This window comes from Nannobrachium achirus (genome assembly GCF_963921795.1).
Source record: "Nannobrachium achirus genome assembly, chromosome: 8".
Taxonomy (NCBI): domain Eukaryota; kingdom Metazoa; phylum Chordata; class Actinopteri; order Myctophiformes; family Myctophidae; genus Nannobrachium; species Nannobrachium achirus.
In genome coordinates, this window is record NC_137817.1 from 22,113,766 (window position 1) to 22,129,516 (window position 15,751).

At 41.1% G+C, this 15,751-nt stretch overlaps 2 protein-coding genes across 2 annotated transcripts in view; both read left to right on the top strand.

Annotated features, from left to right (window-relative positions):
• Window positions 1-6,022, top strand: part of atm (ATM serine/threonine kinase) — a 49,136-nt gene extending 43,114 nt beyond the window's left edge. The window contains exons 54-63 of the mRNA XM_080731614.1: window positions 238-320; window positions 605-745; window positions 1,700-1,816; window positions 2,360-2,509; window positions 2,894-3,059; window positions 3,519-3,605; window positions 3,842-3,956; window positions 4,060-4,123; window positions 4,313-4,461; window positions 4,634-6,022. Of these exons, the coding sequence (XP_080587740.1) occupies window positions 238-320; window positions 605-745; window positions 1,700-1,816; window positions 2,360-2,509; window positions 2,894-3,059; window positions 3,519-3,605; window positions 3,842-3,956; window positions 4,060-4,123; window positions 4,313-4,461; window positions 4,634-4,817 (1,256 nt within the window). The 3' untranslated portion in view covers window positions 4,818-6,022. The remainder of the gene's footprint in view (window positions 1-237; window positions 321-604; window positions 746-1,699; window positions 1,817-2,359; window positions 2,510-2,893; window positions 3,060-3,518; window positions 3,606-3,841; window positions 3,957-4,059; window positions 4,124-4,312; window positions 4,462-4,633) is intronic.
• Window positions 6,023-6,518: 496 nt separating this feature from the next.
• Window positions 6,519-15,723, top strand: LOC308290484 (transmembrane protease serine 2-like). The gene is made up of 13 exons (XM_080732339.1): window positions 6,519-6,834; window positions 7,030-7,198; window positions 7,508-7,600; window positions 8,145-8,258; window positions 9,624-9,753; window positions 10,320-10,430; window positions 10,752-10,795; window positions 11,427-11,589; window positions 12,027-12,199; window positions 12,845-12,931; window positions 13,154-13,296; window positions 14,709-14,861; window positions 15,269-15,723. The coding sequence occupies exons 1-13, from the start codon at window positions 6,820-6,822 to the stop codon at window positions 15,281-15,283; spliced, it is 1,410 nt and encodes a 469-aa protein (XP_080588465.1). The 5' UTR covers window positions 6,519-6,819; the 3' UTR covers window positions 15,284-15,723.
• The last annotated feature ends 28 nt before the right edge of the window (window positions 15,724-15,751 follow it).

The window sequence follows — 15,751 nt, forward strand, 5'->3', positions numbered from 1 at the left end:
ATAGGGATTGACAAATTATTATTCCTGGTTGGTTATTCCAAATAACCAAAAGACAAAATCTAACAACCTGTGTTTAGCCAAAGCAGTAACAGTTCACACTGTTTCCAATGTTTTATTTCAAAATAGCCATTTATAGGCATTTATCTCAGCCTCAGGCAGGTTTTCTGTATTGGGCTACACTATTGTACAGGCTGCTAGTCAGAACACACGTTTGTTTTTTGTTTTCTTTCTTTACAGAAGCTATCCCTATTCCTGCTGACCAACCCATTATGAAAATCAAAGATCTAGCTGATGTTATCATCCCTACAATGGAGATCAAGGTATATAACACTGGTTCCCACACATTTAAATGTCAAGGACCTCCATAACTCTGAGTCCTACATTTTCTGTTACTGTATGTGGTTGTACTCTAGCACAGTGCCATTCCAAGTCTCACTTAGCAGTGTCTGGGTAACCATTTAACCAGTACTTGTCAAATGGAACCAAATGGACATGTGGTTCCATTTGTACACAAATGAAATATTTGAGAAACAATGAGCTAACAGTATGAGCACTGTTGGACAGGCAAAAGTGACGAACTCTAACTCTAACTCTAAATGCACAGGTGGACCCCTCAGGTAGTTATGACAACGTGGTGACCATCAGGTCCTTCAAGCCCCACTACCACCTGGCTGGTGGCGTCAACCTGCCCAAGATCATCGACTGTGTTGGCTCTGATGGCATCAGCAGGAGGCAGCTGGTCAAGGTGTGTGTGTGTGTGTGTGTGTGTGTGTGTGTGTGTGTGTGTGTGTGTGTGTGTGTGTGTGTGTGTGTGTGTGTGTGTGTGTGTGTGTGTGTGTGTGTGTGTGTGTGTGTGTGTGTGTGTGTGTGTGTGTGTGTGTGTGTGTGTGTGTGTGTGTGTCTGCCTGCGTGCATGCGCTTGTTTGTTTGAGACAACCACTGCTTGTGCGTATTTGACAAGCGCTGTGTGCTTGTGTTTTAAACAAAGTATACCTTTTGTGCTGCTAAGTACTTTTGAGTGTGTGTTTCACACATATTCTGAAAAGACATTCTTATGCTGCGTGTGGCTTGGTACCATTCAAGTCATCTACCTTTGAAGATAAAGCACCCATCTTGTGAAACAAATCCATGAATAGCAGTACAAGAGCACCTGATAACATTCAGCTGTGATCTTGGTTATTTTCCATGTTATTGTTGGTAAATGGTTAATTCTGTGTTTTTGTGCTGTGACTAATATGTTTGTTGAATTACAAGCATTCTTGTAACTTTCTGTTAGGCACATTCTTTAGGGAGCTGTGTGTGCGTGAGCGTAGCCACTCCCACACTACAATACGTCAATGTTAATGTTTTTAGAGAATCATGGTGAAATAGCAGGTTTTCCCCAGCTTCGGCCTCATTGAGTCAATTTGAGTGATCAAGCTTTTAACCCATTAAGACCTGAGCCTGAGGCCGATTGTACAGAATGCCTTCTAAATCAGTAGCTCTCACACTCAGATTAAAAAAAAAATGTAAAAAAAATAGCAGATTTACAAGCTCGCAGTGCAGCACAAAGTGAAAAGTGAAATCTAAAATGCCAGATGCTTAATGGACCAAAAGTAAATGGGAAGGAAGGCAATGATGTTTGTATTTATTATTAAGACCCAGCCTAGATACAGTGCACACATCTTGATGCATGTGTGTTTTTCGTGTGTGTGTACAGGGTCAGGACGACCTGCGACAGGATGCGGTCATGCAGCAGGTGTTCAGCATGTGTTCCATGCTGCTGCATCGCAACAGTGAAACACGCAAGAGGAGACTCAACATCAGGAGATACAAGGTTCTTGTTTTTCTTTCCTGCTGATTTTGTCTCTGCATTTGATTTATTTTTAGTGGAATGAGCCGCCGGGGACGTTTTTGTTACAAATTACAGTTTTGTGTGTGTGTGTGTGTGTGTGTGTGTGTGTGTGTGTGTGTGTGTGTGTGTGTGTGTGTGTGTGTGTGTGTGTGTGTGTGTGTGTGTGTGTGTGTGTGTGTGTGTGTGTGTGTGTGTGTGTGTGTGTGTGTGGTTTCAGTTTACAGTATGTCAATAGTTTCATTGCTTTCACAATGTCAGGTAATACTGTATGTTAAATCTAAGAATGTAACCAACCAAATATTGCACTTATTTACTATGAGAGCTCTCTCGTGATTGAGAATGCATTATGCATGATGTGTCAAAGTTAGTCAGAGTAGTTGGTGTTGTATGCCTCGAAACACGACTACAGTCAGAAATATCCAGTTACAAACGCCTAAGCACAAATAAAACCAACAATCAATACTCCTACAACATACAATACAACATCTGGGTGAGAATCAGCTGACTGTGTTGTGATGCTTCCAGGTGGTTCCATTCTCCCAGCGGAGTGGCGTGTTAGAGTGGTGCTCTGGCACGGTGCCCATCGGGGAGTTCTTGGTGGACCCCGCTAAGGGAGCCCATAAACGCTTCAGACCTCAGGACTGGACCAACCTAGCCTCCCGTAGGAAGATGATGGTGAGTGGTCCTACTTGCTGTAGCCCTGTGTGAAGAACAGGGCAAGGGAGCCTTGTCACCCCATTACATTGTTTGTTTTGTGAAGTATTTGCTTGTATGAGTTATATTCATATATAGTTGAATAGGAAGATAAGAATTAAGCACAGTTATTAGTTAACTAAATTCCCAAGAGATATAGGGAGTAGAGCTGAATAAAATGCACACCAATTTGTGTTTTTACTTGCACTGGCTTTTCAACAGTCACAGGTGAACCAAATGTAGCTGAAGGCGAGAAGAACAGCACCAGCTTGGTCCATCATACAAATGAATGGCTCCCCACACTGCTTTTGTATTCCTGAACACGTCTGAGTGTCATGAACCCCTCTCTTGTCCTCTCGTCTGCAGGAAGCTCACAAGCAGAGTTTTGACGACAAGCTCCTGGCGTACATGGAGGTGTGTAAGAACTTCAGGCCGGTCTTCAGATATTTCTGCATGGAGCGCTTCCTGGACCCTGCTGTGTGGATGGAGAGACGTCTAGCCTACACCCGCAGTGTTGCCACCTCCTCCATAGGTACATGGATGGACGCATGAATGCAATGTATAGATGGATAAATGGTGAACCCTAGCGTCCCTATTCTGGGGGCGAACGTTGAGCAATCTAAAAGCTCACAGCGCATTGCGTTATGAACTTGTAGATCGCTATACTTAGCAGAGAGATTTGGTGTAGAGAGAAAAAGGAGCAGGCTTAGTATAGAGAAACTAAATATATAGAGTTTAAGTAGTTAATACTAGGTAGGTGGATGGATGGATGGATTCATTTGTCGGTACAGAACATAAGGATAAATGAGTAGTTAGATTAATGCGTATGTACTATTTAGGTACATGGATTGACCTTTACTCACCTAGCTATACTTCAATGGCTGCTAAGCCAATGCATGTCATACAGTATACCCTTTTGAGATGCAATCTTATTTCTTGCCTTTGGTTTTTGTGTGTGTTTTAATAAAGACATTTCCTTTTGCTTTGGCAGTTGGCTACATAGTTGGTCTGGGTGACAGACACATCCAGAACATTCTGGTGGATGAGCAAACCGCTGAGCTGGTGCACATAGATTTAGGTAAGATCATCCACAATACAACACATACCAGCACGCAGTCACTGTATCCAACCTGGGTTGGAAGAGTCTGAGCTGTGTATTCATTAACTAAATAAAGTGAATATAATTATAGTACAGTATAGAAAACTGAAAGGATAATTGCTACTGGGATATACTGATCTAAATGGGGGAGGGGGGCAGATCAATAATGTCATATTAATTTATCTTTATTTACATTGTTTGTGTCCTGTCTTCAGGTGTAGCCTTTGAGCAGGGAAAGATTCTGCCCACTCCAGAGACGGTTCCATTCAGACTGTCCAGGGACATCGTGGACGGGATGGGCATCACTGGAGTGGAGGGGGTCTTCAGAAGGTCTCACAATTGAAATTACTTTTTTTGTGTGTGTGTTTGATTTTTGTGTGTGTTCATGGTCAGATTCCTCTTTAACAGTTTTTTATTGTTTCGTCATCTTCAGATGCTGTGAGAAGACCATGGAAGTCATGAAGAACTCTCAAGAAGCTCTGCTGACCATTGTAGAGGTACATAATAAACCACAGTGTTCATTTAATACACAGTCATGTTGACCACTTATGTTCTCTCTCTCCCCCTCTCTTCTCTTTCTCCTTCCCTTTCTCCTTCCATCCCTCTCAGTAAATATCATTTATTTACCATACTTATCATACTATATCTGACGTCAGGCATTTAATGACCGTGCTTGCGTGTTGTAGGTTCTGCTGTACGACCCTCTGTTTGACTGGACCATGAGCCCTCTGAAGGCCTTCTACCTGCAGCAGCAGCATGACGAGCAGCAGGAACTCAACGCCACGCTCAACTCCACCCTGGGAGGAGACGACATCGACAACCACCGCAAATCTAGGTACCGTCATACACTGTGTGTGTGTCTGTGAGTGAGCGCGTGCAAGCAAGTATCAACTTTAATAATCGAAAATCTATTTTTGAGGGGTTTCCCGGACCCGCTTTGAGAACCACTGTATGTAGAAACACGCACAGATTTTAAAACCCTCTCTAATGTGTGTGTCGTCTTCCAGCAGTGACAGCCAGAGCTTCAACAAGGTGGCAGAGCGGGTGCTGCTGCGGCTGCAGGAGAAGCTGAAGGGGGTGGAGGAGGGCACGGTGCTCAGTGTGGGGGGGCAGGTCAACCTGCTCATCCAACAGGCCATGGACCCCAACAACCTCAGCAGGCTGTTCCCCGGATGGCAGGCCTGGGTGTAGGGAGATACCCGCAGCCAAGCTGCTGCTGATAGGAACCCGAGTGCCTTCGTTAACCACCTGAGTCCACTATCTACAAGCTCACAACCTGGGCTGTTTTCCCCACAGAATATGAATGTTAGTGTTCAAACTAATGTTGTGAGTTTGGCACTTACTTGAACTGAAGTTTAGTTACAGCCAGTTCCATGACTCAATGAAGCCACGCCAAAGGCCATGAGAATGTGAGGACGCGCTCTGACCACTCTGGTGTGTTGTCCAAATAAACTGTTCATAAGGTGGAGGGTCGCTCTCAGAAATAAAAGTCTAAGTCCCTCCTTGTTAGCAGCTATCTCATCTGTACCGCTATTTTGGATGACATTTTTGTCATTAAAGACGTGACAAATGCCTATGAAAGCTAAGGTTTATGATCAGGAGGACACTGGGATATCTCCAGAAGGGCGATATTATCTTTAAAAACAGAGTGACGATTATGACTGAATTACAACACAAGTGAAGAGGTTTTCCATAGGTTCAAGTAGTCATATTCAAGAACATGAACCCTGTTCACCCTGTTCTTCAAATTCTACCTAGATGATGGGATTAAGTGCTGATTGATGCGGAAAGAAAGGACTTTAAACTAATCTCCATGACAGGGCCTTCATCAGTGTGACACTGTTGGGCCTTTATCAGTGTGACACTGATGGACACCTTCATCAGTGTGACACTGGTCTGTCATCTTGAGACATATGGAACAATACAACTTTTTGCTTTTATGTCTGAGTGTAACCCTCCATGTTATAATTTATTAAAGTGTATTTTGACCATTTTGGTTGTTTTTGTTTTCAAACACAACCACAGGAATGTATTTCATTACCTTTTTTTTTTTTTTTTTTTTTATTGTGGTTAATTATCTGAAAAGCACTTTTTCTAAATGTTCGTTAAGTTGTTTTTGTAAAGGAAAATGCACTTGCGGACCTGCAAGCGGCTACATGTATATGTTTTCATGTAGAGCTTTAACAGGGTGCAAAGCCAAATGCTGTTGGCTGTTTATATTACATGAAAATACTAGTACTTTTCACTGATTATCGAACAGTAAGGTAAAATAAGCAGTTAGCACCTAGCAGCTGGTTAATACAGCATAGTACTGTGAATCTTCAATAAGTAATAAGTAATAAAAAAAACTATTGAAAAAACAAGCATTGTTCAGGAAACTATTTTTACCCTCTCAGAAATAAATGGTAGTACAAATAATAGTATAATAAAAAGGAGTAATGAAGTAATTCTATTGTATAATGAAAACATGCTCTTGTACATTTGTTTTACGGTAATAAAGCGGAGGTTTCAATTCAGTTTTCATTTGGCTTGGTTAATGTGTTTATAATTTATGAAAGAGTAAAGATTTAACTGATATTGTAACTTTTCTTTATTCCATACATGTCAGTTAAGTTATACTGGTTCTCAGCTTTATTTCTATCATTTGCTCTACTTTAAGTGAAGTCACCCATTGACTAAAATGACTGACTGACATGTTGTGCTTAGTCATGCAAAATTTGGCCTTTCTTGTGCCATGTATCTGAACCAACAATACCTCTGTTGACGCTGCCGAGATAACCTACTCTGTAAAATTCCCACCATTCTAAATGTTGTGTGCTCTCTGTCAAATCTGTTCTAATATAAATAAAGGGGGCGGCAAACTTCAAAGTGATGACATAATTCAGGATTGGCCATTTGGTCTGCTCAGAATGCAAGTGGAGCACATTGTGGAAGATGTGTTAGTGGTTTTGTTTTGAACAAGATTTTTCTTTATTTCTGGAAGAAAATTTGCTTTATTTGTGAAACTGAGAACTTTTAATAATTAAGTCACACATCTGTGTAAGGAGATAATTTTCATCAAGGATATTGATATTTCTTTGAACATGAGATTAATCTTTGTTTGCTAAAGATTGATAATTTCAAGAGGTTTTTCTTTTGGGTGACTTACCAGGCATACTTTTAACATACTTTTTTTTTGTGTGTTGACCTGGAAATGACAGCAAATCCAGTAAGTGTCTTTTCAATATCATTTGATGTAATTGAAGGCATGAATCCTCTTGATGCTAGGAACAAAAATCAGTACTTGATTTTTACTTCTGCACTGCACATTTTCTCTCTCTCTCTCTCTCTCTCTCTCTCTCTCTTTCTCTCTCTCTCTCTATTTTATGTATTTTATATATATTTTACGTGTATGTGTCAACAGTACCTGGACTCAGATCTTTACTTCATCAAAGGGAGGCTTCAGGATATGGAGGGGAGACCTCCTCCATTCAACCCGTCAGAGCCTCAGCCCCAGTATGTTCACCAGCTGGCCCTGGACCCCGATCCCCTGCCTCCCCCTGAAATCACACACTCCATCCCTGACCACAAAGGTACAGTAGTCCACCTTTTTGCCTTGTTTTAGCTTAGAGAAGTACAAATAAATGTAGGCTACTGTGTAAACTGAATTCAAATTAATCATAAACGTGAGCCGGTCAAAAAGATTATGTTCATAATTTCTTGCATTCTTACGTATGTGTATGTAATGTATGTACTATACACTGACTAATCTAAAACTTAGTGCAAATTATTTATCTCTAATCAACTAAACGTGCAGAATCAAGTTTAGATTCCACTCGATTACAGTACATTGCTGAATTTGGAGTCAGAGAAAGTTCTAATCACAATGTTGTGGCTCTTAGGTAGAAGACAGAAGTGCATTAAATACATTGTGGCTGCTGTAATCAGCCTCCTCCTACTGCTGCTGGTGGCTGGAGTGCTCCTTGGCTATTACTGTAAGTACAGTCATTTACTAGTTTTTATTTGATATTCTGATGTGTCTCTAATGTACAAACTTTTCAGCTATTATCATAATACATACCTCCCATATCATCACTGTCGGGCAAAAGGCTTGTATTTCCAAAACTGTTACTTTTCAGGAAATGGGAAATTGGTCCATTGGATCCAATGTTGTTATTATTCAGTCACAAGCCCTTGTGAATACTTTTCATTGGCTAAATATGTATAAAACCCACAGACATGTCACTTTCAACCTGTCATCCTATTTTCATGTCATTACAGGCAGAATGTGTAAACAAAATGTGCCTAGTTTCTGCACTTTTGTGCGACACTATTATACAACAAAGTATAAGAGGGCTTAAGTGGTTAAAAGATGACCAATAGCATTAATTAATGAAAATACAAAATAAAAGTTGAAATACGGTATATGGTTCCTGCCTGACAGCAATCATCAACTGACTGATCAGATGGGAGTTATGATTCCTTGTTAGTTTTTGAAGTCAAGGAGACACAAAGCTCTTTGTCCCTCTTGTCTTCTAGTATCGTCTAGCTGTGTCCACGGGGTGTCATGTGGTGATGGGAGCTGTGTGTGGGAGTCAGACTGGTGTAACGGGGTCAAGGATTGTCCAGGAGGACAGGACGAGCATAGCTGCTGTAAGGAGGGTCATATACTGTCCATACATTTACTGTACCTCACTATTCAACTCATGAATCAGTTCATATTCATCTACCCCCTGTTGAAGACCCTTGATCTAGCTCTTTCCCAAACTGTGGAATAAACTCACTCCAATGTATCTTGACTGACAACAAATGAATGTTATTTGCATAGGTTCAACATTTACCTGGTGTCCTAGTTTATTTGAGGTGCTACATTGTTCTCTTTGCACTCTACTTATGTGACTGTTTACCCTGTTGTTCATGCCACGGTTCATGGTTGCTTACTCTGATCTTGCATTTGTAAGTCGCTCTGTTTAAGAGCGTCTGCTAAATGCCTAAATTGTAAATATATACTAGAATGTAATTCAAGGAGCTGCACAGTAGTTGAGCTTGAATTAGTAGATGTCAGTAGTCCATTGCTAGTTAGTCCAACAGTAAGAATAGTCATAAGTAAAGCCTAGAAAGACAATAGGAAAATGGTGATCCAAGTAGTACAGTACCTGTGAAATAAACGGTTGCATGTCTCCATTCTGACATGTCTCCATTACGACATGTCTCCATTCTGACACCAACCCTATACCTAACCCTAACCTCTATGGAAGTGTTGCCACTCCGAAATTAAGAAGTCAATGTTGGAGTGGCGACATGTTGGAATGGAGAGCGCCCCCCAAAATAAACACCATTAGATTTTTCACAGAAAGTCCACTTTGCCTAAAGTAAAACATAATTATGTCACATTATTATGTCATTACAGTATGTCATTATTAGCCTGGCTCCAGCCAATAGACCCGCCCACTCTCTGAGTGAACTGCATCTCTTGGTCTGGATGTGTCATATGACGCGTCTCTTGATACGGTGTCTTGGCGAACCGAGTCAACCGACCAATGAATTCAAAGCAAGAGAGAGAGAGAGGGGGGGGGGGGGGGGGGTCTAACAGTAGGCTTGCAGCACTCAGAGAGTGGGAGGGTCTATTGGCTGGATGCGACGGAAGTGTAGTCTTCTTGTGATTGGGGATTTCAAATTTGAAATCCCCTCCCCTTTTCAATCAAATAGAATGGAGACAAGTTCAGACTCAAGCCCCAGCGTAGAGTCTGAAATCAGGCTATGTCATTATTGTGTATCACAGTACTCATCAAGCTTTATGTTGGGGCAGACCTGTTCTATTTTCTGATAAACCCTCACAGTTCTTTGAACATGCTTATAGACAAAATAGAGTATCACATGCAGAGCGTTGTCTTAATGACTGACAGAACATTTATTAACTGAAAGCTTATTTAAACTAACTAAGGCTGTGTTATGGTCTTTCCTAGTTCAAACAAAATGGCACATGCATTTTTCTTTATTTTTGTTGTTTCCATGTAGTGAGATTGTATGGCTCCAGTTTCCTTCTCCAGATATACTCTTCAAAAAGACAGTCCTGGAAGCCAGTGTGTTCATCTGGTTGGACAGATCAGCAAGGGAAAGCAAGTTGCCAGCACATTGGTTATAGCAAGTAAGACATTAATTTTTACTTGTATCATTGCTTAATTCAATTGTAATATAATTCAAATGAATTACTGTGCATCACAACAGACTACTAGTATTACTAATATTTGTAATCTTAGAATGTAAGATGATTGTGTTAATTGTGTTCTGTAGTCCTTTATGTTTATTTGATCTATGTATGGATAAAATAGAGAGATTGTAAAATACAGAGATTTTAGTGGCTCAGTAGGCAGAAAGGCCATTTGTGAGGTTGGAATTGGAAGGTTCCTGGTTAGATTCCCAGCTCTCCCTGGGTTAGTGTCAAATTGTCCTTGAGCAAGACACTGAACCCCTGAACTGCTCTCCATGAGCAGCTTGGTGCCTTGCACTGCATGGTTTCCACCACCGATGTTGTGTGAATCTCTGTGTGAATGGGTGAATAATGTAATGACATTCACCCGCTTTGGATAAAGGTACAATACTATATACTGTACCTGTAAATGCACAATAGGTTGACAGCATGTGTACATTATATATAGATGAATGCGTGTATGAACAAAGTGATGTTTACTTTTAGTTGATTGTCTTTGACAGGGACACATATTTTAAATCGGGCCAAGAGCAGGCTGCCACTAATAATGGATTTTTATCGGTGAAACCTGGGTTCAACCTGGACACACCCATTCTGCAACAACTTGACCACAGGTTTGTGAACTTGTCCCACACATCCAGTAGGCCATGTTTCTGTCTCACATTCTGCTCTGTTCTGTCTTATCCACTTAAACCAACTATACTTTTGCAACTGTAATTGGAACACTCTTTTTTCACTACACCAAATCTCTTTCCCAAAAATAGCTGTTTTACAAGCTCACAACAGTTTGCATTGTGGTGCCTTGTGAGCTTGTAGATCTGCTATTTTTTGGCGAATGTTCCTTCTCTTAGGGTTCAAGTGGTTAAAAAACAACAACAGTATTTAGATAAAACTTAATTTATTTAACATCAACTTCATTTGTTTGCCATCCCCAGCAATACTTGCCCAGACGACAACGTGGTGACATTGCGTTGCATTGGTATGTCACGATCATGTCTTTTCAAAACCTTTTATTGCAATTCTCAACTGTTGATTTTCAGTAGGGCTGCAGCTATGGATTCCTTTCTTAGTGATCATTCTATAATTACATTTTGCGATTAATCAAAACATTTGAGAAGTGCGTTTATACAAATCGTCACTGTCGGGCAGAAACCTTGTATCTCCAAGTTTCAAATGTGTATCTTATTTTTTCGTAAAGTAAAGCCCTGCTTCATCATACATGACTGTCGCACAAAACTAGTGAAAATAGCAGATCTACAAGCACACAACGCCTCGCGATGCGAGGCGTTGTGTGCTTGTAGATCGGCTATTTTCACTATCTTAAATCGTTTTTAAAATAATTTAAAAAAGGAAGGTTTTGGACAACACGACAACAACGAAATATTTGTTTATATAATACATAACATTTTGCATTTTACACTTGCATGTTGACATACTGTACAGTAGCTGTTAGTTCTTTCCCTGCTTGTAGTGTGTGTGTGTGTGTGTGTGTGTGTGTGTGTGTGTGTGTGTGTGTGTGTGCGCGTGTGTGTGCGCGCACGCATGTATGTATGTATGTGTGTGTGTGCGTTTGAGTGTCCACTCTAACAGCAGTGTTGTGTTCGGTTCAGACTGTGGGAGGAGGGTACCCTCTGAGAGAATCGTCGGGGGCGGAGCTGCTGTCCTGGGGGCGTGGCCGTGGCAGGTCAGCCTGCGCGTTGAGGGCTCACACAAATGTGGAGGTTCCATCGTCAGCCCCTCATGGATCATTACAGCAGCACGCTGTGTGGCTGGGTGGGTCTGCTTGATCTTACAGAATAACATACCTACTGTAGAATCCCAGATGGATGCTGTTTCCCACAGTAGGACAATATTATCCTCCAGTTCAGTGGTTCCCAATCTTTTTAGCCCATGACCCAAAGGAGAAATTACACATTTGCCCCGGGACCCAAACTAGTGAAAAAAGCTATCGGCTATGTTCTTACTACTTCTTAAACATTTGTGTTATAATTTATGGAATTTCTTAGTTTTTTCTTTTATTTATTTATGAAATTACAGAAACATTTTTTGTTTTTAAAAACATGAAGACAAAAATTGCTGATTAGAACTTGTTTTTTTTCTCTCGAAATAATAATAATGAAAAACAAAACATATTAAACAAAAGTTAATGGTGTGTCCCAGTGCTTGGGAACCAGGGCTCTAGTTAACGTAAACTTCCATCTTTCCTCTAGGATGTCCAATCCTGAAGACTGGAGGGTCTATGCAGGGATAGTAGATGAGCTGGGCACCATGTTTAGCCCCAGTCGCTCAGTGAGCTCCATCCTGGTCCATGAGGGGTTCAACAGCCTTACTATGATGAATGACGTTGCTCTGATGAGGCTCTCCAGCCCATTAGACCTTACATGTATGTATCATTCTAATACTTCTCCTGCTCCCATATCCTGTATATATAAACTCACGGCCACTTTATTAGGTAGGTCTGTCCAACTGCACGGTAAGACGAATTTATTTCGGTTCAGTTCGGGGAGTCACAAAATCTCGGTGGCACCGAACAGCCAAATTAATCACGGTACCCGCTCCCACGAACCTCTGCATGACGTCCTATTGTAGTTTGGACAGAGCCGAACCGAAATAAATTTGTCTCTAAATGAATCGGCCCTAACACCCCATCAACGGATTGGCATAAGAAAGGTCACACCAGAAAACCTTGCACACATGTACGGGGCACTACAGCAGTTTTACAGTAGTGTTTAACAAACACTTCAAATGGCCATAACTCTGACTATTGCTCTGATCAGCACAACATGGGACTAGATTTGAAGGCCACATAGTGGTCTGAAATTCTAGTATTGTGTGTGTGTGTGTGTGTGTGTGTGTGTGTGTGTGTGTGTGTGTGTGTGTGTGTGTGTGTGTGTGTGTGTGTGTGTGTGTGTGTGTGTATGTATGTGTATATATATATATATACCGTATATATATATATATATATATATATTGAACAGTATATATTGTATATTTAACAGCTGATGCAGTCGTCATTGTGTTTGTGTAGCATCTACAGACATAAGACCTGTGTGCCTGCCCAATGTTGGACTAAACATCACTGTTCCCCAGAAGTGCTGGATATCAGGGTTTGGCAGTAAGTACAGTCAATGGGGGTAAAACCATCATATTTCATTTATTTTTGGTTACAAACTCAGTTTATCACAGTGTACATGTAATTTATTTCGATTCAAACAACTTAATTAATCCCACTTGGGGCTGTCCCACTTCACATGATGTGTTGGCCCAAGTAGTTGAAATATATTTCACCAAGTTTGTCAAATGTATATTTAAATGTTATCTCTCCATTCCCTCACAGGTAATGCTTCCCCAGGCCTGAGGGAAGCTGAGGTGTCCCTGATAGACAGCTCTGTCTGTAACAGCTCCATATCTTACAACGGCAGGATCACCCAGGACATGATATGTGCGGGAGAGATGGAGGGTGGAGTGGATTCCTGCCAGGTAAGACACATCACAGGGGCATCCGGGTGGCACGTAGGTAAAGTTCCAGCACAACACTGACAAGACTAGGGGTTTTGAATCCTCTGGCACACCTGGCTTGGCAGGCGCTCCAATGAAAACAAATGTTCATGTTGGGATGCTGTCAGGGCAGGGGGATCTCAATCACTACAGAGAACTAGTCTAGGTCAGATGGTTTGTTCCGCCACATGAGTTAGGCCTCCCGTTTTAACTCCTCACTGTCAGGTGAGAATTAGGGGCTGTTGATGTGTATCGGAGGAGAAACATGTTTGTCTACACCTACCTAAACTTGTGTGGGGAAAGTTGGGAATTGACAAAATGATTATATTGAGGAAAAAAAGGAAGAAGACAAAAAACATCACTGGATGTGAGGGATACATACATGAAAGCGTGCATTCTTAATTCTGCATTTGCAACCGAGTGCAGCAGCCAAAGTGAAACAAATGTATCTACTACCAGCCATTAGCATATTCCCCCTGGTGTTGGCGAGACAGTGCAGCAAGGGAATGTGAGACACAGATCAGGGAGCAGCTCAGGGATGAGTCCAAAGTGTTATTAGGATCTTAGAGCGTGGCAGAATTAGCCATAAATGCAATTCATTCAACAATGTCTTAGTGAGTGAAGCAGTGACAAAACATCTGATTGGACAAGGATGGCAGTACCATTACCTCTGAGCATGGGCTAGCCACCACTTAACCCTATATACTTCGCTGGCCGGAGTACACTTGGGGTCTATACTAGGCCCCCTCCTTTTCATGTAAAACAACACGTTGTGGGCTTGTAGATCAGCTATTTTCACAGAATCTTCGAACCCACAAGGGACGCTAAGGTTCTTGTTGTTAAAGGAGTTCTCAGTCTCTGTCCAAATAGAGCCAACTTACCAAACTCACCATAAATAACCAAAAGATAAGGCAGTTAGATAGAAGCAGAACTTAAAGGTTGATTTAATCATTCTGTCTATATTTAATATTCATGCACGTTGTGTTGGAGCATGTTTGTATGGGTCTTATACCTGTTATAATGTTTAATCTTTATGTACAGTATTTGTCTGTATGGGTGTAAATGTACTTGCAGTAATGTGAGTCTGTCTGTCTGTCTGTCTGTCTGTCTGTCTGTCTGTCTGTCTGTCTGTCTGTCTGTCTGTCTGTCTGTCTGTCTGTCTGTCTGTCTGTCTCTGTCTCTGTGTCCATGTCTCTGACTATGAGGTGTGTGTGAGCGTGTGTGTGTGTGTGTGTGTGTGTGTGTGTGTGTGTGTGTGTGTGTGTGTGTGTGTGTGTGTGTGTGTGTGTGTGTGTGTGTGTGTGTGTGTGTTGTGTGTGTGTGCGTGTGTGTGTGTGTGTGTGTACAGTATAGTAGGTCAATAATGAACAGAAGTTTCTCTATGTCATTTTCAGGGTGACAGCGGTGGCCCTTTGGTGTCAGAGATGGATGGTGTATGGTGGCTGGTAGGGGACACTAGCTGGGGAGAGCAGTGTACTCAGAGAAACAAACCAGGGGTCTATGGCAACATGACCTATTTCCTGGGTTGGATTTACCATCAGATGGAGGTGAGAGGTCATAGCCAGTGCATTGATATGACAATGAAAGTCTAGGCCTAATGTTAAGACACAGGGCTGCCGTGGCCCTGTCAATGTTACCATGGTACAAGCCCTGTCACAGGGAAGTCAGGCCATGTCACAGGGCTTTCAGGGCCTGATCTACAAGCTCACAATACAAGGTCTGCTTGTAGGTCTACTATTTTTGCAGGATGTTTGCCCATTATAGACATGCATGGGGTTTGTTTGACATATAAAGAAAGGTTCATTCATCTACCACTGGCAACCTTAGTCTTTATGCTGTATGTTGATGACCTAGAAGATATTTAAAGAATGCTCCTCATAGATACATAGAACGATCTTTGTGTCTGTTATTTCTATAAAACATTTTACTAATCCTGATTCTGTTTTGTTTACAGAAATATCAAGATTGATAAGCATCAAAAGGAAAGGCCAAATGTGATTTGTCATGTTCATTTTTATTGTTTACAGTTTGTGACTGTCAGGAGTGGAGAAGTGTAGTCTATCACACTAATTTATTTTCTATATATTACATTTTATGAATTCTGACACTTTGTATTTTAATTTTTGTTTATCACTAGCATGTGCAAACAATTGTAGCATTCTACATTTGACTCACTATCTGGCTTTGTTTGAAAGAAAAAAGACTAGAACATGAACTTCTTTTTTTGCCTGTGTTTAATACATGTTTATATACTGTATATATATGATCATGGAGAATCAATTTACTATATTTTGTATATAAAATATGCATTACTGTACATTCATTTAAGAGATTTAAAAAAGAAGCATAATTGTGTCAAGTCATTAAATGTAATACCATGTGCAAACACAAGATGTCACTCACTAACTGTCGTTAACTTAATTCCATTGAATTCCAA

Coding starts and splice junctions, on each gene's coding strand:
- LOC308290484 (XM_080732339.1), top strand. Junction 10,796..11,426: donor GGTGACATTGCGTTGCATTG/GTATGTCACGAT, acceptor TGTTCGGTTCAG/ACTGTGGGAGGAGGGTACCC. Junction 13,297..14,708: donor GTGGAGTGGATTCCTGCCAG/GTAAGACACATC, acceptor TGTCATTTTCAG/GGTGACAGCGGTGGCCCTTT.